The sequence below is a fragment of the Malaclemys terrapin genome, chromosome 21, assembly GCF_027887155.1.
Source record: "Malaclemys terrapin pileata isolate rMalTer1 chromosome 21, rMalTer1.hap1, whole genome shotgun sequence".
Classification (NCBI taxonomy): domain Eukaryota; kingdom Metazoa; phylum Chordata; order Testudines; family Emydidae; genus Malaclemys; species Malaclemys terrapin.
This window is the reverse complement of record NC_071525.1, coordinates 383,520-404,956: the sequence shown is the minus strand read 5'-3', so window position 1 is coordinate 404,956 and position 21,437 is coordinate 383,520. Positions and strand designations below refer to the sequence as shown.

The following is a 21,437-nucleotide window of genomic DNA, read 5'->3' as shown; positions in this document are numbered from 1 at the left end:
AGCTGTTACCACTCAAGAGAGAGATCTTGGAGTCAGTGTGGGTAGTTCTCTGAAAACATCCCCTTAGTGTGCAGCGGCCATCAAAAAAGTGAACAGAATGTTCAGAACCATTAGGAAAGGGATAGAGAATAAGACACCAAATATCATATGGCACAATACAAATCCCTGATACCCAACACCTTGAACACTGCCTGCAGTTCTGGTTGCCGCATCTCACAAAAGATATATTAGACTTGGAAAAGGTGCAGAGAAGGGCAAGAAAAATGATCAGCGGAATGGAACAGCTTCCGTATGAGCAGAGATTAAATCTGGGACTGTTCAGGCTGGAAAAGAGCCGACTAAGGGGGATATGACAGAGGGCTGTAAATCACAACCGGTGTGGGGAAAGCGAAGAGGGAAGTGTTATTTACCCCTTCACATAACAGGAGAACCAGGGGTCACCCAATGAAATTAACAAGCAGCAGGTTTAAAACACACAAGGAAGTACTTCACACAACACACCTGTGGAACTCATTGCCAGGGGATGTTGTTGAGGCCAAAAGTACAACTGGGTTCAGAAAAGACTGGACAAGTTCCTGGGGACAGGTCCATTAGTGGCTCTTACCCAAGATGAGCAGGGACCCCCAACCCCATGCTCTGGGTGTCCCTAGCCTCTGACTTCCAGAAGCTGGGACTGGAGGCAGGGGATGGAGCACTGGCTACTTGCCCTGTTCTGTTCATTCCCTCTGAAGCCTCTGGCTTTGGCCACTATCGGAAGACAGGATACCGGGCTAGATGGACCCTTGGTCTGACCTAGTGTCGCCATTCTTATGTCCTAGGCCAAAGGGGCCTGGGTCTGGGGGTGCAGGACTCAGCCAAGCTCCCCCCTCCCCAGAACTGCAATAGGAGCTTTCACTGGGGGTTTCAAGGGCAAGGGACAGAAAGGATTTTTTTTAACAGAAGGAAGCTGAGATTCTCCTTCACGGAGGATGCCCCGCTGCGGGGGCTGGGCGCTTCCCTCCCCGCTGCCCGGCAGGGGCTGGTCCCCGCTCGGCGCCTCCCTCCCCGCTGCAGTCTCCGGGCTCCCGTCAGGGGGCAGCACCGGCCTTGCGAGCCCCCGGCTCGCCGCTGGCTGGGCCGAGCCGCCGCTGCCTGCCCGCGCCCGGAGGATGGAGCTGTGGCTCCCCCAGCCCAGCTGACGTCTCCCCGCCTGGGCGTGTGCACCAGGCTCGCTCTGCCCCGCCGGCACCTGCCCTGGGGCGGCCATGCGGGAGCCGCGGCCGGCGGCCCCGGCGTCCTGCGGCTGAGCCCGGCTGCGGGGCAGGGAGGGGAGCGGAGCGCCCCCGGCAGCATCCCCAGCCGCGCCCCCGGCGGAGCTCGGACCCGCGGCCGCCTCCACCCGCCGACTCTGGCTGCGGCGAGCATGTGCCCAGGGGAGCCGGGCCGGGCGCCCGGGCAAGGGCGTTTGAAGGGAACCTGAGCAGGGCGCTTCCCCGGCAGGATGGAGGCAGCGCCAGGCACGGAGCCCCGGGACAGGGCGCAGGGCGCCGACCCGCGGGACAAGCCCCAGGCGCTGGACGGGGCGGCCCCCGGGCGCCCCGAGGGTAGCGTGGGCTCTGGGCCAGGCCAGCCGCCCAGCGCAGTAACCCCGGCGGAGGCGCCCGCCTCGCAGCCCGGGGCCGGCAAGGCGGAGGCGGCGGAACAAATCCTGTCGGACGCCGAGGACCCCGCCGCGCTAGCCGGCACCTTCGTGCAGCGCCAGCTCGGGGCCATGCTGCAGCCCGCGGTCAACAAGTTCTCGCTGCGCATGTTTGGCAGCCACAAGGCGGTGGAGCTGGAGCAGCAGCGGGTGAAATCGGCCGGGTCCTGGATCATCCACCCCTACAGCGACTTCAGGTGAGGGGGCCCTGGTACCTCCTGCGGGACCTGCCTGGTCGCCGGCCACCCCCTGCCCCCATCCTCCCTGGCCGGCCACCCCCTGCCACCCAGCCAGGTCCTACCCCTCCCCATCCACCCCTACAGCGACTTCAGGTGAGGGGGCCCTGGCACCTCCCGAGGGACCTGCCTGCTCGCCCCCTGCCCTCATCCTCCCTGGCCAGCCACCCCCTGCCACCCAGCCAGGTCCTACCCCTCCCCATCCACCCCTACAGCGACTTCAGGTGAGGGGGCCCTGGCACCTCCCGAGGGACCTGCCTGCTTGCCCCCTGCCCTCATCCTCCCTGGCCAGCCACCCCCTGCCACCCAGCCAGGTCCTACCCCTCCCCATCCACCCCTACAGCGACTTCAGGTGAGGGGGCCCTGGCACCTCCTGAGGGACCTGCCTGCTCGCCCCCTGCCCTCATCCTCCCTGGCCAGCCACCCAGCTGGGCCCTACCCCTCCCCATCCACCCCTACAGCGACTTCAGGTGAGAGGGGCCCGGCACCTGCTAAGGACCCACCTGCTAGCTGTCCTGCCCCTATCCTCCCTAGCTGGCCACTCCCCGCCCCCAGTCACCCAGCCCTCCCCTTCCCCTATCTCCGTCCACGCCCAGCCTAACCAGCCATTCCTGTCCACCCAGCCAGGCCCTACCCCTTCCCATCCACCCCTTCAATGACTTCAGGTGAGAGGGGCCCTTGCCCCTCCTGACCCCATCCTCCAGCCAAGCCCCCGTCCTCCAGCTGGTACACAGGGCGGTCAGGTTGCCTGTATCCCTGCCCCCCCCCATGCAAAGCTGTCTGCCCAGCCCTCCCTCCCCCATGTCCACCTTCCTGCAGGCCTGGGGCTGGCGTTGTCCTGGGTACTGAGCGTGAGGCCACAGGCTAAGCCTGGCCTTCCCCTGTTGAGGCGGGCCCTGCTCAGCGCCGGGGGTGGGTCCCGGTGGCTCGGAGGCTGAGGTCTCAGTGGAGTGAGGGTGCTGCGGTCTGTCCTCCCTGGCCCCCATGGCCCATTCCCTCTGCTACTCCAATGGCTGCTCCCTGGGGCCTGCAGCCCCAGCCCCGTTTCGTGGGGGGGGTGAGGTGGGGCTGGCCCGGATGCCAGGGTCCTCTCACCAGGCTAGAGGCATCTGAGTCCTACAGCGCTGGTAGGAGGCCGGGGGGGACATCCCAGGGATGTCCTGGCAGTAAGTTGGGGGGGGGACGACTCTGCTCCCCAGGAACCTGGAGGGGCCCTTCCTCAGCAGCTTGTGCTGTTCCTGCAAGCCAGGCACCAGGGACTGGGGGGGTCAGGTCCCTCCTCCCCAGACCAGTCAGGGAGCTCAGTCTTGTCACCAGGGCCCCTCTACCTCCAGGTGAGAGCAGGGCAGCAGCTGGGAGCTGTAGGGGAGTCAGAGACTAAGAACCAACAGGATACAAATCCAGTGCTGTTCACTTTGCTGTACAGGAAGTTTCTATTCCCAACTCCTCACTGTCATCAGCCTTCCCTGCACCCAAACTCCCCAGCATCGCTGGACCACTGGGATTTACCCCTATTCTTCTTGGGGACCCCTTTCAAGCAGGCCCGGAGTGACCCTGGGAGGCCAGCTGATCACCAGAATCAGAAACTCCCCTGCTGCCCAAAATTCACCCCCTGCCCCTTCTCTTTGGAAGGATTCCTGTCCCTGACTTTCCAGGGAAGGGGCTCTGCCCAGCACATGGTTAGTCCTCCCCTCTTGCCACTACTCTCCAATAAGGCAGGGGCTAAAAGTAACACGCACAGAGGCCAGGGTACTGACCGGGATGTGCTTCTGCTGCCCAGCAATCTCGCCCCCCCCCCCCCCCCCCCCACAGCTCACTCGTGCATCTGTCTGAGCCTGGCAGTGCTTCGTGTATGGACAGGGGAGAGCTTCTAGGTATCTGGGCCGAACCGACCTCATTCCCCAGGCACCGGGGCATCCCCAACAGAGGAAGACAGATCCTTCTGTCTGCCTCTGAGTAGCGCTTCTCTCTTGCCAGTGGACTAGGAGCTGTTTTTAATTTGTGAATGTACTGAGGAGACACAGCACATCCAAGGAGATTAATTCCTGTCCCAGCTCTTGCGAAGGGGTGCCGGCAGAGCCCTCCCTCAGCAGGAATGGCTCTGGCTGTGCAGGCCGGTGGTGGAGATGTGCTGGGAAGGGCAATGTGACCATTTAGCGCAGGGTGTGTGGCAAGAAGGTAGGCCTTGTAATGGCAGGTCCAGGCACACTATGTCCCTGGGATCTCCAGGGTGTTACTGGGATGTCTTCGTGGTGGGAAGGAATTGGATGTCACAGGGATGTTGAGTCACATAGGATGGGCTTTCTCTATGGGGGTTGAAACTGCAAGACGTTAATTTCTAGTGGAAAATTATGCCATGGTCACTGTGACCCAGCACGAGACTAGCACCTGAGCCGTGCTCCCGTGTAGGTGTAACCAGAGGTCCCCCTGCAGAGCCAGGCAGTGCCCGGAGGCCCTGATTCTCAGGGACGCTAAGGACCCTTTACATTGCTCCAGCAGAGTGCGAAGGGCTGTAAAGCCGCCATGTATTACATCTGCACCCCCTGTAAGGGACTCAGCGTAAGTGAGAAGGCCCCAGGTTTACAAGCTGCAGCCCCTGTGAAGTCCTGCCCCCTGCAGCTCTGCCTGGTGAAGGTGACAGGGTGACAAGCAGGGGGGCTGGTAGGTAGCTGTCCAGGCTGGATTACGCTGATGTTGTTTATTATCCGCATTATGGTAGCAACCGAGACCAATCAAGATCAGGGCCTTGCTGTGCTGGGCGCTGCCCGGCATAGAATAAAAGACAGGCTTCGCCCTAAAGAGCTTACAAAGTAAATCTGAGACAAGAGGCTCCAGGTGGGTTTGGGCAGTCAGCAGGAGGGGACTGGGAGAGGTAGGACAAGGTTAGCTGGGTGAGCTTGTGCATGGCATTTGTCAGGGGCCAATGAGCTGGGGCAGATGATATTAACCCCTTCATAGCCAGAGTCCTTCTGGGCTGGCACTCCTAGCAAAGTACTAATCAGTAGGAAAGCTCTTGACTGCTGCTGGAGAGTCCCCAGAGTCGTGGCTTGGAAAGGGTTAACCCAGCATACAGCGTGGCCCCCAGAGAGGCATTAGTGACCAGCTCTAATCCTCAGCTTCTGACTGTTGGTTTCTGCTGTTATGGAAATGTGGGGCCTCACCATTCTCAGCTCTCCAAAGCCCATCTCTCCCTGCAGAGCGCCTTTTTAGGTGTCCACATTAGGAGGCTGGGCTGACAGTGAACTGAGTTGGCTTTTGCACCTGCCTCTGTGCATCCCAGACACTGGGGGAGCTCTCTGTCTTTAATTTGTTACTTGAAACTATTCTTGGCTATAGGACCAGAGACACCTCAAGCCCATACAGACAGCGGTCACTAGGGCTGGGTGCAGTTCTGCTGGGTCACAGGGAGAGCTGGAGTGTGAGCTGCCCAGGTTACAGCAGAGAGATGGGGAAAGGAGCCACATGGGCCTGGGAGGAAGGAGCAAAACTGCCCTTGATTTCTTCCTGTGACTGATTGTGGACTCCTCCATTACTCAGTGTCTGTCATGGGGGTCCGGGTCTGTGTGTACCTGTGACTGGGAGAATGAGAACATCCATGGCCCCACTTGAGTGTGTTTAGAGAGAGAGAATTTTAGGGTGTAATCCAACCCCTACAAGAGTCTATTGGGGGGGTTCTTCCCCATTCCTTTGAAGCATCTGGCCACTGTCAGAGAGAGGAGTGGGGTGGATGGGCCGTCTGGCGGTGTCTCTGGGGGATTAATCTCTCTCTCTCTCTCTCCACTTCCCTCCTGGTGTCTGTCTCATGGAGGAGCTAGTTTTGGTTCTTTTCTTTCCCCCCGTTCTGAACGTGGCGGTGACGTAGGACACGGTTGCCCCATAGAGAAATCCCCTCGGTGTCTGAGAGGCAGCCGTTGTGTGGGGTGAAATCACACAGCTACTCTCGGGCATTCAGGTGGGGGAGCCAGAGCATGTCAGGGCAGAGGAAGAAGAGAGACGTGCAAGGGGCACTGGCGAAGGGCTCTGCCAGTGGAGGAGTGAAGCTCTCACTGTGTTCGCCCCTGGCTACTAGCCAGTCTTGTTCTGCACCTTCCCCGAGGCTAGGGTGTTGATGGAACCTTCTAGAAGCAGCATGTTCTCAGCACATGCCCCGTCTCGCGCCGGGGACCCCACACCAGCGCACAGCCCAAGAGCTGAATAAGAGCAATAGTGGGAGGATGCTCACGCCACTGGAGACCAGCCCAGTGGGGGCAGGACGTGGCTGGAGGGATCTGGAGTCCCAGCCACGTTGACAGGGACTGCCTGCGAGACGGTTTCTGTCACAGACTCCCTGACTTTCTGGGGAAGAAACGGCTTTGGGGAGGCATGCAGGTGGCAGCAGCCAGGAACTGAACTGAATAAACTAGCAGCAGGATTCGAAGCCGCACACTCGGGGGCAGGGCTCTGCCTGCCTGGGGCTGAGGTTTAGAGCCTGTCCCCCTCTACTCCCGCCACTTGCTGTGCTTGTTCCTTATCAATAAAAGACTTGTTCGAACCAAAGTTACCTTGAGATCCTCTCAGAGCCTTTGCCTGGATCCCAGCAATATTCCAAGCCTGGCTCTGGAACTGCAAATGTGGCACTCCTGCCTGGTTGGTTGGTGCTGTGGTGGCGCCTAAAGACCATAACCAAGATCGTGGCCCCATTGTGCCAGGCGCTGCCCAGTGAGAGACTGTCCCTGCTCCAGAGCCCCTGCAGTCTGAATGGACCCGACACACACAAGCTGGAAAGAGAAACAGAGGCCCTGACCAAAGCCATCCTGCAGATCAGTGGCAGAGCTGGGGTCTCCTGAGGTCCAGCGCGGTACCCAGACTTCTCTTCTCCTCTGCTGATGCTGGCCTTTCCCCATAGTGGCTCAGAGCTCCACCTGAGAGATTCACTGGAAGAGGCAGCATCTTCTTATACCTGGTTTTAAATATTTTTCCTAAGGGCTGAAGCCAAGGCCCTGGGGAAGGTCAGGGCAGGAACCCGTTAAGCCAGGCCGGCCCCCTGTGGAGGTCACAGCCTGCAAAGCCTGATGCATCCATCTGCCTGCAGAGGCCTGGATTCTAGTCTCTTCCCCAAGAGCTTGGCTTTGCAGAGTGAATTCATCTGGCACCGGCGCCACATTTCCAAGGTGAGTTAGTGGGGCTGTAGCACATGGCGGGAGGCGAGACCAGCAAGGGAAAAACCAGGCTGAGAATTGCAGGAACCTCCCCTCTCTGAAATCCAGAGCACAGCCCAAGATGTCCGGGCATAAAATTGGTGCTATAGGAGATACAGGGGCTCTCCTCTGCCCAGTGCAGAGCACTCCCTCTGGCACCCGAGGAGCGCCGTGCCCAGGCCTGGGTGGGACGCAGCAAGGGGCGTCACTCTCCCAACGAGTGCGGCTCTTTGGTCCTGTGGCTTGTGCAGCGGGGAGGGCGCTGGCTGCAGACACCCCTCAGCCCAACAGAGGGACGTCAGGAAGGTGCGTCTCCTTTAGCCCTCAGCCCCCATCTCTGCCTGCATGGCCGCACTGTGCTCAGTACCCTGGCCTCTTCATGGCTCTGACCATGAGCCAGGCTTTGGCAACCCAGAGCCCTGCCCCTCCCATCCTGCTTGTGTAACCAGAGAGCTTATTCTAAACCCTGTAAGCCCCCGTGGGCAGTGATAAGGAACCAGGGAGACCTAGAGCCCCCGCCCCCACCAATGCTCGGGGCACTCTGGAGGACCAGAGCCTGAGTTCTCGGGGAGGAAAGAACCTGGGACCCTCCGTGCTTGGCCACTTGTGCCTGGGCACTTCAGCAAAAGCAGATTGCCCTGAAGCGCAGAAGCGGAATGCCGTGGGGGCTCTTTTATCCCGCACCCCCAGCTACACCCTTGAGCTCCCTCCTGGGGGAGAGGGAAGTTTGTGCCTTGAGTTCCAACCCTGTGATCCCAGGCAGACAGGAACAGAGTCCATCATCTGAGCTCCAACCCCAGCTCTGACACTGCTTCCCTGGGTGCAAGTCCCGTCCCCCCTCTCGGCTCAGTATGCCCATCCGTGACCCTGATCCGCCTGCCTGGTGGGTGCCCGAAGTGCCAGGAGGGAAGGTTTGCAAGGGGACACTGGGAGGTGTGATCTCTTTACTCCATGCTGTTGGGTAAAGCACCATCAGGGAGGGTCTCCATACCCTGCCTCCTCATCCACGGGAGGGATCTCCTCTCCCTGGGCTGGCAGGGCTCAGCCTGGCACCCTCCCCAGGGGAAAGAGTTGGTTTCCGCAGGGGCTCTCCATAAGGCCCCCACTCTCCATAGCCCAGGCATCATCCTTAAACCCGAGCTCTCCTCCTCCTCCTTCTTCGCCAGCAGAACTGGCCATCACCATCTCGGCAACACTTCCCCAGGCCTCTCCTCTCCTCTCCTCTCCTGGACTCCTCCCCCCGGGCCTTCAGCCTCTCTCACCAGGACTAGTGCAACTGTCTTCTGCCAGGCTTGCCAAGCCCCGGTCAGCAGCATGGGCACAACGAGGTTACCCCCTCCTCTCCCCTCCCCACTCCGCCCTCTCCCTTCTGGGTCAGAATCTCCCTCGCTGTTTTCAGAGCCTAGCCCAGGGCTAGGGAATGGATCTGGCCCACCTGTTCCTCGTTAACAGCTGCACCAAGGACAGCCAGGCTCGATACAGACCTGATTTCTGTGACGGGAGGGAGGCAGGAGATGGGTGAGGACGCTGGGGCAGAGACTGTGATGAGCAGGGGGAAGGGTTTGGGCCTGGAGGCCCACATGGCTTCTGTAAGCGGATGGAAAAGGCCTGGGAGCTCCTGTGGCGATAAAGAGCAGGGCAAGATGCCAGGTGGAGAGGGAGGCCAGCCCCCATGGTGGGGGTGGTGGAGGATACATACTTCTTGTGGAGTTACTGAATGAAAGGGAAACTGAGGCAGGGTGCCACAGAGCCACCCCAGGCCACCAGGTGCACTTGGCAGGCAGCCAGTGCTGTTACAGAGCCCCTCAGACGCTGGGTCTCTGTTCTCTTCTCACCAGTCTTTGGCTGTCTTCTGCCTTCATGCATCTCCCCACTGTCAGGGCAAGAACTTTCCCCTCCACAGCTCGTACGACCAGGCCCAGCCACCCTATCCCCTACTGCCTCAGCAGCTCCCCGGCTCCTTTCATAGCCAGCTGGAGCCGCCTCCTCCTCTCTCTCCTTCCCTGCCGCTGTGCTAATTCCTTTCCCTTTGGGATCTCGGGCTGGGGGCAGACTCAGCGCCTCCGTGCTCTCGTACCACGGCTCTCTGATTGTTTGGGGGCACAAAGTTGGGAGTCGAGCTGTCTGGCCTGGCGTGTTGTTGCCCCCGCAGATGGCTGGTGAGCTGCAGGCTCTCAGTCCTCCCAGGTGGAGAGACAAATGGGGAGGTGTGTGCGTGTGCACATCCTGGCCGTGTATCTGTTTGGGATCTGGGGAGGAGGGTGCGTGTCCATGTCCATGCATGCACATCCTGGCCATGTATCTGTTTGGGGCAGGTGCACGCAATCTCCACAGGGTTTATAGAGTCCAAGGCCAGAAGGGACCTTGCTGATCAGCAAGTCTGACATCCTGTGTCACGCAGGCCATGGGACTTCCCTGAATCGGTTCCTGTTGGATCTACAGCCCCTCTTTTTGATTTCAGTATTTCCGGTGCTGGAGAATCCCCCACAGCTCTAGGTAAATTGTCCCAATGGTTAATTACTCTCACTCTTAAACATTTGCACTTTATTTCCGGTCTGAATATGTCTTGTTTCAACTTCCCAGCTGTTGGCTCGTGTTAGATTTTTGTCTGCTAGACTGAAGAGCCCGTGATCAAATATCTAAGTACCCAGGAAGGTACTTACAGACAGTGAGAAAAATCATCCCTTAAACTTCTCTCTAAACACATGGAGCTCTGTCACTGTAAGGCAGGTTTTCCAGCCCTTTCATCAGTCTCAGGGGTCTTCTCTGAACCCTCTCCAGTTTAAACTGATCCAATTTCTCATGCAGGTTTAGCTACTAGAAGGAGGTTTTCATTCTCTCCCTTCCTTCCTCCTTTCCTGGCTCCGTTCCCCATCTCCTCTCCTCCTTTCTTGTTCCCCTGCTCCTCTGTCCCCTGCTTTGTGCCCGCTCTCCATTCCTCCTGCAGGTTTTACTGGGACCTCATCATGCTGCTGCTGATGGTGGGGAACCTGATCATCCTGCCCGTAGGCATCACCTTTTTCAAGGATGAGAACACACCACCTTGGATTGTCTTCAACGTGCTCTCGGACACCTTCTTCCTGGCCGACCTGGTGTTGAACTTCCGCACGGGCATCGTGGTGGAGGACAACACGGAGATCATCCTGGACCCGCACACCATCAAGATGAAGTACCTGAAGAGCTGGTTCCTGGTCGATTTCATCTCCTCCATCCCCGTGGATTACATCTTCCTCATCGTCGACCTGGAGACTCAGGTGGACTCCGACGTCTACAAGACAGCGCGGGCCCTGCGCATCGTGCGCTTCACCAAGATCCTCAGCCTGTTGCGGCTCCTACGCCTGTCCCGCCTCATCCGCTACATTCACCAGTGGGAGGAGGTGGGACTGCCGGGGGGAGGAGGGGGTCGTTTGGGGGGATCCCTGCCTGGATCAAGGGGGAGGTTCAGAGCCCCTGGCCGGGGGGGGGGGCATCTTGGGGACCTGTGGCTGCGAGGCTTAAGGAGCTTTTGTGGGGGGTTCAGGGGCATTTGGGGTCCTCCCCTGCGGGTACCTGAAGAAGAGAGCTGGCTTTTCACAGTCTTCCTCCCGTCTTGTGCCCTTGCTCAGATTTTCCACATGACCTACGACCTGGCCAGCGCCGTGGTGCGGATCGTTAACCTCATTGGCATGATGCTGCTGCTGTGTCACTGGGACGGCTGCCTGCAGTTCCTGGTGCCCATGCTGCAGGATTTCCCTGAGGACTGCTGGGTCTCCATCAATCACCTGGTGGTGAGTGCCCCGCCCGGCTCGTCTGCACTGGAGCCGGAGATCCCCAGGATCTTCGTGTAGCCCTGAATTTGCTGCCCACTGGGGTGGGGCTGTCGGGCTCCAGCTTGTCCCTTCCTTGCGGGCTCTGCTCTCCTCAGCATCTGTCACCCATTCTGGTCTAAGAGCCCCCCGAGGCGGAGCGGTGCCATCCGCTGCCCTGGTGCCCATCATGGGACATAAGGAGCAAATCCTTTATTTTACAAGGCAATTCTTTAAAACCATCCCCCACCCCAGACTGCCGCAACAGAGCTGTGTTCCTGTGGGCTCCCGGAGGAGTTGTGCCCAGGAACAGGCTGGCTGGGGAACAATGGGGGGAATCCCTGTCCAGGGTCCCGGTCTCCACTGTGACACGCGCACTGTGTCACTCTGTTAACAATGAATGTGCTGGAAGGCAGATCCCCTCCCACCCTGCTCAGCGGCCAGGGGCTGCGTGGGGTCAATGAGGGCAGAATTCGATCTCCCTGCCCCATCCCCAAGCCAGGCTGGCCCTGCAGGGCTAACAGGAGAACTGCCTTTGGGGGGGTTGATCTCCTGATTGAGAGACTGGGGCTGCAGTCTGTGTAATGGGGATCGTGGCATGTGCACGGGGTGGGGGAGGGCTTAGTGTTTATAAAGGGACAGGCAGGTGATAAATAAACCTTATGCTGATGGCTCCAGCCTGGGAGACCTCACGGACCAGACCATCGGGCATGTTCCAGGCTGGGAGCGTCCCCTGGCACACACGCTGCTACACACACACTCTTACACCCCCCAGGTGCACACTTACACCTGTGCTAATTACACATGCACACATGTGCTGTCCAGCTGGGGGTTGATGAAGTCTGATTGCAGCCCTGCAGCCATCAGTCAGACAGGGGAATCTCTCAATCTGGGCGTGTCCCTGCTGCAGCACATCTCTGCCGCTAATTAAATCCGACAAGCAAGGGAAATCCCTCCCACCAGCTGCCAAGTGACAGCAGGCAGGAGCGGTTCCTGCTGTCTCCCTGGGAGCTGGGCTGGGGGCGAAGCCTCTGGTCCTTAGATCAGCCCAGAAGCCGCTGCCCCTGGGGAATGGGGCCCTGCCCCGGGGGGTGAGGCCACAGACGTGCTCCCCTGCTGGCTGGGAGTTCACATTCCCCCCCCTCCCCCCATGGGAGACACAGAGCGGCTGCATATTCAAAGAAATCCCTGGCTGCAGTGGCAGGAGTTAACCGGCCACAGCCTGCTCAGGTGCCCTCCTGTCTGCAGAACGACTCCTGGGGGAAGCAGTACTCCCATGCCTTGTTTAAGGCCATGAGCCACATGCTCTGCATTGGGTACGGCCAGCAAGCTCCGGAGGGGATGACCGACGTCTGGCTCACCATGCTCAGCATGATTGTGGGTGCCACCTGCTACGCCATGTTCATTGGCCACGCCACTGCCCTCATCCAGTCGCTGGACTCCTCCCGCCGGCAGTACCAGGAGAAGGTGAGTGCCCTGCAGGGCTTGGGGGAGTGAAGCAGGCCCCAAAGCTCAGGCAGGGTGGTAAGGGGCAGGCCTTGAGGCAAGCAGGGGAGGTGATGGGCTGGTGTGGGGGAGATAGGGCCTGGGTATGAGCTGGGAATGAACAGATACTTGTGTCACTAAACACTGCCCAACCTGTGCTGCTCCTTGCCAGCTTCTCCCCTGGTTCTATCCCGCGTTGGCACACCTGGCCCAGGGCTGCCTGGTTCCAGGCCTGCGGAGGCTGTCTGGCACCACACTGCACTCTTCACTCTTACCCTGGGGCTTGGGCCGCAGGCATGGGCCCCCTCCCACCAATCTATGGAGCCCCTGCCCTTCCCATCTGGGTGTTTCCAGCCCTGGCATGAGCGTTTCTGTCTGTCCCTCCAGTACAAGCAGGTGGAGCAGTACATGTCGTTCCACAAGCTGCCCGGGGACACGCGCCAGCGGATCCATGAGTACTATGAGCACCGCTACCAGGGCAAGATGTTTGATGAGGAGAACATCCTGGGGGAGCTGAGTGAGCCTCTCAAAGAGGTAGGGAGTTCTGGAGCCAGGGCCAGCCCCGCCGCCCCCTCTGGGCGGGTGACTGCTGGGGCCAGCCCCGCCACCCCCTCTGGGCGGGTGACTGCTGGGGCCAGCCCCGCTGCCCCCTCTGGGGGTGATCGCTGGCGGGTTGCTGCTCTCGGAGGGGTATATTGCTTCCAAGTGACCCTCTTTGCTGCCCTCCTCCCAGGAAATCATCAACTTTAACTGCCGGAACCTGGTGGCCAACATGCCGCTGTTTGCCAGCGCCGACCCCAACTTTGTGACGGCCACTCTGACCAAGCTGCGCTTCGAGGTCTTCCAGCCTGGGGACTTCATCATCCGCGAGGGCACCGTGGGCAAGAAGATGTACTTCATCCAGCACGGCGTGGTCAGCATCCTCACCAAGGGCAACAAGGAGACCAAGCTGTCCGATGGCTCCTACTTCGGGGGTGAGGCTGGGCCGGGAGAGGAAGGAAACGGCCATGCAGCTCCCCAGATGGGAGGGGGTGTCTGTGGGATGGAGATGTGACGGGATCCCCGGGGTGCAGCCTGGAAGTGTGGGACCGCTGTACCCCCTTAACTCTCTCCAGCCTGGGTGTCTCTCACAATGCCTGGCTAGTGACCAGCCGCAACCCCTCCAGATGCTGTGATCATTCAGCACAGCTGCATGTGGAGTCCCACACCCAGCTAGATTGCATGAATGCTCCCAGAGCCACTCATGAGTCAGACAGGGAAAGACACCAGCCGAATCCCCCCAGCTCTGTGCCTCAGGAATATACCGTCTTGCACGGCTCAAGACAAGCAATGCAGATTTATTAATTGGTTCACTACTTCATCAATGGAAAGGTGGATATACACCAGCCTTTGCAAACCTGAGCAGTTATGTCACAAACTTCATACAAACTCACTGGTAAAGATAAACAGTAAAATAAATTTATTGTCTACAAAAGATAGATTTTAAGTGGTATTAAGTGATGGACAAAAAGTCAGTGTTAGTTACCAAAATAAAACAAAATATAAGCACGCACTCTAAACTCTGAACCCTATTAGCCTGGGCAACATCTAGATTAAGCAGTTTTTCTCACCCCACTGGATATTGCCGTTCATAGTACACAGATTTCACCCCTGAAATCTGGTCCAGAGTCCTCTGTTGGAGTCTTAAGTCTTCAGTGTCCTTGTTGTTTGCAGCATAGGTGGGGGCAGGAGAAAGGCCAAGCATGGGTCCACTGTGTCTGTTTTATACCCTTAGTCCATGTGCTTGGAGAACATAAGTTCAGGCATGTCTGTGAGCATTGCTGAGTCCCCAGGCAAGGTTGAGCAATTCCCCTGGTGTGGCCCCATGCAGGTGAGTCATTGCATTGTAGCTCCTTGCTGGACAATGGCTGTTGATGGATTGTTTGACACCCTGCCCGGGTGTTGGTTACTTTCCTGCTGTTGACTCTGAGAGTGGGGGGCTAATACCTGGCTGATTCCCCAACTTACAGCCTGTTTTAGTGACAACCATACAACACAATTCTCATAACTTCATATGCATTATTGATCTACATATATGGTAGAAAAATGACTTTCAGTAGATCATAATCTTTCCCCTGATACCTCACACAGCCTGTTTTATATGCAAGTTCACAGTCATATATAAATGAGGAAAATGGGGGTACAGGGCACTCCCCCAAGGTACAGAATGTCACAGGAGAATCCTAGCCCCAGCTGTTGTACTCCTGTGCCCACCCCTTCATGCCCCTAACTTAGGCTCCACCCACCCACCCGGGTTTACTAAGGTGCCCCTCACCCTACAATCTAAGGCTTCTTCGAGTTAAAATACTTCGTAATCTACTGCTCATGCTGAGGAGGGAGTCTTGTCCAATGGTTTGAACTGGAGGGGCTGGGAGCCAGGACTCCTGGGTTCTCTCTCCAGCTCTGGGAAGGCAGTGGGGGAGAAGGAGGGTCTGGGAGCCAGGACTCCTGGGTTTTCTCTCCAGCTATGGGAAGGCAATGGGGGAGAAGGAGGGGCTGGGAGCCAGGACTCCTGGGTTTTCTCTCCAGCTATGGGAAGGCAGTGGGGGAGAAGGAGGGCCTGGGAGCCAGGACTCCTGGGTTTTCTCTCCAGCTATGGGAAGGCAGTGGGGATAAGAATGGGGGAGAAGGAGGGGCTGGGAGCCAGGACTCCTGGGTTTTCTCTCCAGCTATGGGAGGGAGAAGGAGCGGTGTCTAGGGTTAGAGCAAGGTGTGGCCATGCCAGACAGGACTCCTGGGTTCTGTTCCTGACTCTGTGAGTGGCTGTTGCGTTGCCTGGGATCGGTCCCTTCCCAACTTTGTGCTTCAATTTCGTTCAGCTCACAAGCTCCTGTAACATAAGAGGCACTAGACAAGGTAACAGTCTCCCCTTCTCTGGCTGGGGGGTCGGTGCCAGCAGGGAGGTGGCCATGGCCATGATGCCGAGCTCTGTGTCCCCACAGAGATCTGCCTGCTGACGCGGGGGAGGCGCACGGCCAGCGTCCGGGCTGACACCTACTGCCGCCTCTACTCACTCTCGGTGGATAACTTCAATGAGGTGCTGGAGGAGCACCCCATGATGCGTAGGGCCTTCGAGACCGTGGCCATGGACCGCCTGGACCGCATCGGTGAGGGAGCGCCCGCCCCAGGTGCATGCCAGCCACCCCCACGAATCTCCTTGCTCCCAGGCAGATACCCCCTGCTCCCCGACCCCCTTCCCCTGTCCTTGGGCCCCTAACGTCAGGGGCATTTCTTTCCCTGCCGACTTCGGGGCTGGGCTGAGGCGCCTGCTCTGGGATTCCCTCCCTCTCCCCAGGAGGGGGTAAGGGGAGCTGCTATATGGCATCGCTTTTGTTCACAAGGAGGGTCTGTAAGTTACCTCTCCCAAGCTCAGCGTCCCACTGCCTCCCCCTTGCACTCCTCACTAGTGAGGGCCGACCTGACTAGCTGCTGGCCCAGGGGACAAAGGGTGCCAGGCCTACACCCTTCTCACACAGCTGTAGATACTCAGCCAAGAAAACGGCTAGTGTCACGTAACCCCATGGTAGGAGCAGGGAGCCCGGACTCCTGGATTCTATCCCCCGCTCCTCACCCTCCCTGTCTGTAAGGCGGTGGAGATGCTCATATCTGCCTGCTACTCCCGTGGTGCCCCTGGCCCTGGGGCACAGCTCAGGCAGGTGTTGGTGACCCAGTCTTTTCTCTCTGCCCCTCAGGTAAGAAGAACTCCATCCTCCTGCGCAAGCGAGCAGAGCACAGCTCGGGGACCATGAACAACGAGATGATCCAGCAGATTGTCAAGCACGACCGGGACATGGCCCACAACATCCAGGACCTGCAGCAGATGGCGGTGGGCCGGGAGCTGAGTGGCAAGCCAGTGATCTGGGAGCCCCTGGTGCATGCGCCACTGCAAACGGCAGCTGCCACAACCAACGTGGCCATTGCCTTGACTCACCAGCAGAGCCTGCAGGCCCACATCTTCCTGCCACCCTCCTCCATCTCCAGCCCACTCTCACCTGAGGCCACCCTGCTCACCAGGCAAGTGCGCAGGTCCCAGCCCAGCCTGGGGGGCTCCCGGCCCTCCTCGGTGAGCTCCCAGTCCGGCGTACAGTCCCACCTGCAGACGCCTGCAGCCAACTCCCCTTCATCCCCCATGGTCCAGTCCCAGTCGCCTCTGGAAAGTGGGGGTCAGAAAGCTGGCCACGTGGGACTGCCACAGCCAAGGCTGGTGCAGAAGGGAGAGCCCCTGGCGATAGCAAAGCAGCCCCTGACGGGCTCCCAACCCCAGCTCTCCAAGTCCCGAGGCACCTCAGTTTCCACGTCACTTCTGCAGCAGCCAGCAGGGGCTCCGTCCCCCAGCTCTGAGCAGGCGCTCCCAGCAGGGAGAACTCTCCACTACAGCCTGTCCCGAGCCACCGGCTCCCACATCTCACTGCTGATGCAGCCGCAGCAGCTGGTGAAACACAGGAGCATCCAGGGCCTACCCATCGGGAGGCTCACCCAGGACGTCCGGCTCCTGTCAGCATCTCAGCCATCCCTGCCCAATAAAGTCGCCCAGCAAGTGGACGGGAGCTCCTCCCCTCAGGGCAGAAAGTCAGCAGGGAACCTGGCTCACAGGTCATCTCCCTCGGTAGCTGGACTCCTCACCAAGCCACCCCCTGGGGTTCCAGGCCAGCCAGCACACCCGCAGCAGATGCCTTCAGGATCTTTGGTCCAATCCAGCCGGCCCGTGAGCGGACCGTCCACCCCGCAGTCTCCCGTCTCTACGCCCAGGCATGCGGCAGGCCCCTCCCGCAAGGGCTCCGTGGCATTCAGCCCTGAGGTGGAAAGTGGGAAGCCCAAACTCCCGTCCAACATATGAGAGCCCAGGGCTGGGTCCAAGCATGGGGGGGAGAGGAGTGGGCTCGCTGGAGAGCCGTGCTCCTGGGGCTGTTTGACATGGGGCTGGGGCAGGGAGAAAGGGGGACAGCCTCCCCCAAGGCCCCCACCCAGGGCTGAGGCTTAGTGGGCAAGGAGAGGAGATGGCCAGGGGTGACCACCTACCGCAGATACTGACTCTGCCAGAGTCATATGCCTGGCTGCAGGACAGGCTCTGCCCAGGGGTCGCTCTGGGATTCTCCTGACTCCACTGAGGACAGGAAGCCACTAAAAGGCTGCCCCCATCTGCACCCCAGAGCAAGGGGGCAGCAGGGCTGTGGGCTGGGCTGACTCCATCAGTGCCCTCTGCATTCTGCCTCTCCCTGGGAAACCAATCTTGCAATGGGACCCTGCCCCTACTCTGTCCCCTTGCCATGGGGCCCTGCCCTATTCCTCACTCCACCTGCTCCCAATGGGCCCAGCCCCTGCCCTGCAGGGCATAGGCCCCACCGTGGTGAGTAGCGTCAGGAAGGCACTCAGTGGCTTCTCCCACTCATGTTTCTCCATTAGGAAATTCTCCCAGCCCCCCCACTTTGCCCATCCCTCAGCTGTGTCCCCACAATGGCCTGGTTCAAGCCTTTGCCCTGTGGGGGATAGGGCCAGAGCCCCAGGGTGAGGCCTTTCCCCTCACCCACAGCAGGGGACAGAGTGGAGGGGTGGACCCCAGGGAGAGGCCTTTGCACTGGGGGAGGGCAGAGTGGGAGGAGGTGGGGGATTGCAAGGTTGCTGAAAACTGGAATCCCCCTCACTCCAGCTCCCAAGCCTCTGTACCCAGAGCAGGACGACGGGGGCCCCATGGCGCTGGCTGCCATGGCCGACCCAGGAAGCCAAGATGAATCCATCCAGCACCCCATGGTCCCAGGCAGCTCCAAGTCCCCAGGACTCCAAGTGTCTCCCCTCTCTCCCCCTCATCCCCAACTGGTCTAGTCTGAGAGGCCACACAGATCCTCGTGCACGTGGCCTCTGCCCCCAGAGGCCTGGCAAGTCACTGCCACTTGTGAACACGTCTCAGCAGCCCTGTCTCCCACAAGGTGAGGTTAAATGTGTGCAGGAGCTCATGCGAGTGCCTCTCGCCCTAGAGAACCCAGTTCCCTGGGGAAGGGAGGCATGGGGAGCAGGCATGTCTCATCCCCCACTGCTCCGAGCACCTGGTCTTTATAGTCAGATGGTCCCTGTAGAAAGAGGGAGATCTCGACCCAGCAGAAGGGGGCCGTGGGCCAGAGCTGTCCTGGCTGTAACTGTCTGGGCTGGATTTGAGCTGGTGGGTTCCCTCCACCTCACAGCTCCTGGCCTGTCCTGGGGTCCAGGAGGCTGCCTCTGAGGACATAGGCCCAGTGCTGGCTTCCCTGAGGTGCTTGTTCCTGGTATCCGTGGCTTGTCAGGAGAAGATTAATCAACTCCCCTTGGTGCAAGGAGCCAGGCCTGGAAATACAAAAGCTGAATAGAAATGTCCCGAGGTCCCCCAGGGCCTGTGCTGGGAGGCCAAAGGTGATGTGCATTCCTATGAGACAGGCTCTGATGGATGTTCTGGGAGCCTTGGGGCAGCCAGACCCAGAGACCTGACTGAAGGGCCTCCTTGTCTGGGTCTTGTCCCCTACACTGTATTGAGGCAGGGAGCACAGGGACTGCAGTTCAGGGCTCTCAGTGTCACCCCGAGATGTGCATTTCTCACTGAGCATGTTCTTGGCAGACCAGACGGTTTCCTGCTCCCCTCTTGTGGGAAGGGACATGGAAAGAGTTTTGCTACCTCTGCTCTCGACTGCTAGCTCCTGCACCCCAGGAGGGTCTTTGAGAGCTGGGCCAGGGGGTTTCTCTCTTACCTTGCAGGCTGGTGCCCATTGCCTGGGGTTAGTCTGAGTGAGCAGCACTGTCCCAGGGAGTTGGGTGTCGGGAAGGGTTGGTCCCCACCCCCTGTCCATGGTCAAGTCTTGCTAAAGACCCAGCCCCAGTTTCTTGAAGTCAGTCCAAGATGCTCTTCATCAGCATTAAAGTGACTCCAGGGAGATTGCAGAGGAGATGCTCACGTTCCCCCACCCCAGGCCCATCAGTCACGCCCCAATCACTGCCTGGATCTCAGCTCGAAGCAATGTTGCTTCCTGCACTTGTAGCCTCCCCAGGGGAGGATTCTGCGTCCCTGTACAGAAGGGTTGGGATTTCCGGGGAGTCTCCCGGCTCAGCCCGAGCTGCCCCTCTCCAGGAACCAGTAGTTAGCAATGTGTGTGCGAGTCGTGGCTCTGCTAAGCAGCTGAATTCTGCTTACGGTGTTGCTTTTGGGTCCAAACGTGTTACTGATTTGGGTTAGAATAGTGCCCCCCCCCCCCCCCCCACCAACTCCGCTGTGCTGTATAGCTTCTTCTTTCCACTACCAGAGTCAGGAAAATCGTATCTTGTAGTCCCTGCTCTGGGAGCACTGACAATGTCAGCAATATGGAGCTCAGCCCTGTAGGTACCTGTGCTAGAGGTGATAGGCCAGCCATGGCTAGGCACAGTGTTGGGCTAGGGGTTCTTTTCGTACAATACTTCTTAAAGGTAAGTTGTTTAGTTCTTCTCTTCATTCGTATTTTGGGATGTTGGGACCAGAGTCTTCACTGCAGGACGAGGAGGGCGAGCTCAGCCCTTGGCAGAGTTCAGTCCAGTGGGAATCACTTTGATGCCTGTATTGGAGGGAGTATTCAGCACTGCCTTCTCATGGACTTGTGTCCTTTCCCTCTGTCCCTGCCTCCCCCCATTCCACTTGGCCCTGTGTGTCTGTCCCAGCAGCTCCTCTGGGAGGGGCCTGCAGTCAGGTCACTTAGATTCAAACATTCCAGGATCTTCTTGTTTACACTACGTAATGTAGAGACATTTGTAGCAATTGTGGTAGGATTCCATTGAGAGGAAAAGTGCCAAGGTGTGGGCTGGCCCAGGTGGCAACCGCAGAGCCGTGGCCCTCCTTCCACGGCGTCTGGAACCTTTCTGGTCTCTCCAGAGAGGAAACTATACTCTCTGCAGCTGTGTCACCCCGCAGCTCTTCCCCTGCAGGTTCCCCGTCATTGCTAACCCTGGGCAGCCTTGCTGCTGAGAGTGCCAGCGTTCACGGTGCTCTGGGTAACCCCCAGCGCAGCACCACTGTGCTGCCCGGCCTTGTTCTAAGCAGGGTTACAAACACGGCAGCCGTGTCTGTTTGTGTCACCCCAAGGAGGTGGGGGGGGGGCGCTAGATGCAGCAGGACATAGCTCCTGCCCTAGAGAGAGGCTGTCACTTCCAGCCCTATTAGCAACAGGGGGAGAGGCCACAGTAGAAGCACCCTGTGTGTGTGTGTGTGTGTGTGTGTGTGTATGTGCGCGAGTCTAGTCACCAAAGACCATGATCCTTCACTCTTGCACTCACAGCAGTTGATGTACAGAGCTTGTAGTTTTCATATTGCAGAGACTTTAAAAGCGTTTTTTAATTTTTGGTCGTTGTACATAACAGATTTAAATAATAAAGAGCGACTCCAAGCTGGCATCTAACTGCACCTCTGTCAATACAGCCACTGCGGCTCAGTGAAATGCTGCCCAGCCCATCACCTGCTGCTGGGGTTAGAGAAGCCCCTAGCCCCCGCTCTTCAGTCGTCACAGCTCTAGATGTCCTCCTGCCAGTGGCTTCTTTGGACATGGTGCCTATTAGTGACACCGAGCCAGAGAGGAGGCAGCCCCCTTTGCTCAGGCAATGCCTGGGCAGGCACCTTGGTGCTGGCAGTGCAGGGTCTGCCTTGCTCTCTGGGACAGTTAAGGGTAATTCTCAAAGCCCTTCAACCCTGATGAAATTGTAATGGTGCCTGGGCTCGTCCAGAGACTGCAATGAAACAGGACAATGCTGCTTCCCTAGACCAATGGCCCATGCAAATCCAAATCTAGCTCCTGGGAGGGGATTGTACATGGGCGTGGGGGAAAAACTGTATCGCCCGAGCCCTCATTGGAGCCAGGAAGCTGTGCAACAGAGGGCAGGCAAGGCCAAAAAGAGAGATGGGGGCAGAGACTGGGCTCTCCCTGAGATTTCACTGCGGGCTTGATGGGCCAGCACAGTTGTTCTAGACAGGAGGCACTGCAGAGAAGGCTCTCACCGCACAGAGAGGAGGCGGCCAATGTTAGCTGAACACAGGGAGCTGGGGGATGGGGTGGCT

At 58.9% G+C, this 21,437-nt stretch overlaps 1 protein-coding gene across 4 annotated transcripts; it reads left to right on the top strand.

Moving 5' to 3' along the window:
* The first annotated feature begins 1,129 nt into the window (after positions 1-1,129).
* Positions 1,130-19,616, top strand: HCN3 (hyperpolarization activated cyclic nucleotide gated potassium channel 3). 4 transcript variants are annotated; one of them, XM_054010926.1, is made up of 9 exons: positions 1,823-1,875; positions 6,878-7,064; positions 10,039-10,468; positions 10,697-10,858; positions 12,125-12,343; positions 12,749-12,895; positions 13,095-13,335; positions 15,343-15,528; positions 16,093-19,616. In XM_054010926.1, exons 3-9 carry the CDS (start codon positions 10,058-10,060, stop codon positions 17,235-17,237), a joined length of 2,511 nt encoding a protein of 836 aa, XP_053866901.1. In that variant the 5' UTR covers positions 1,823-1,875; positions 6,878-7,064; positions 10,039-10,057; the 3' UTR covers positions 17,238-19,616. The 4 variants fall into 4 exon arrangements, with proteins under 4 accessions (XP_053866900.1, XP_053866899.1, XP_053866898.1 ...); XM_054010925.1 differs by lacking the exon at positions 6,878-7,064 and having other exon boundaries at positions 1,130-1,875; positions 10,039-10,345; XM_054010924.1 differs by lacking the exon at positions 6,878-7,064 and having other exon boundaries at positions 1,130-1,875; positions 15,343-15,507.
* The last annotated feature ends 1,821 nt before the right edge of the window (positions 19,617-21,437 follow it).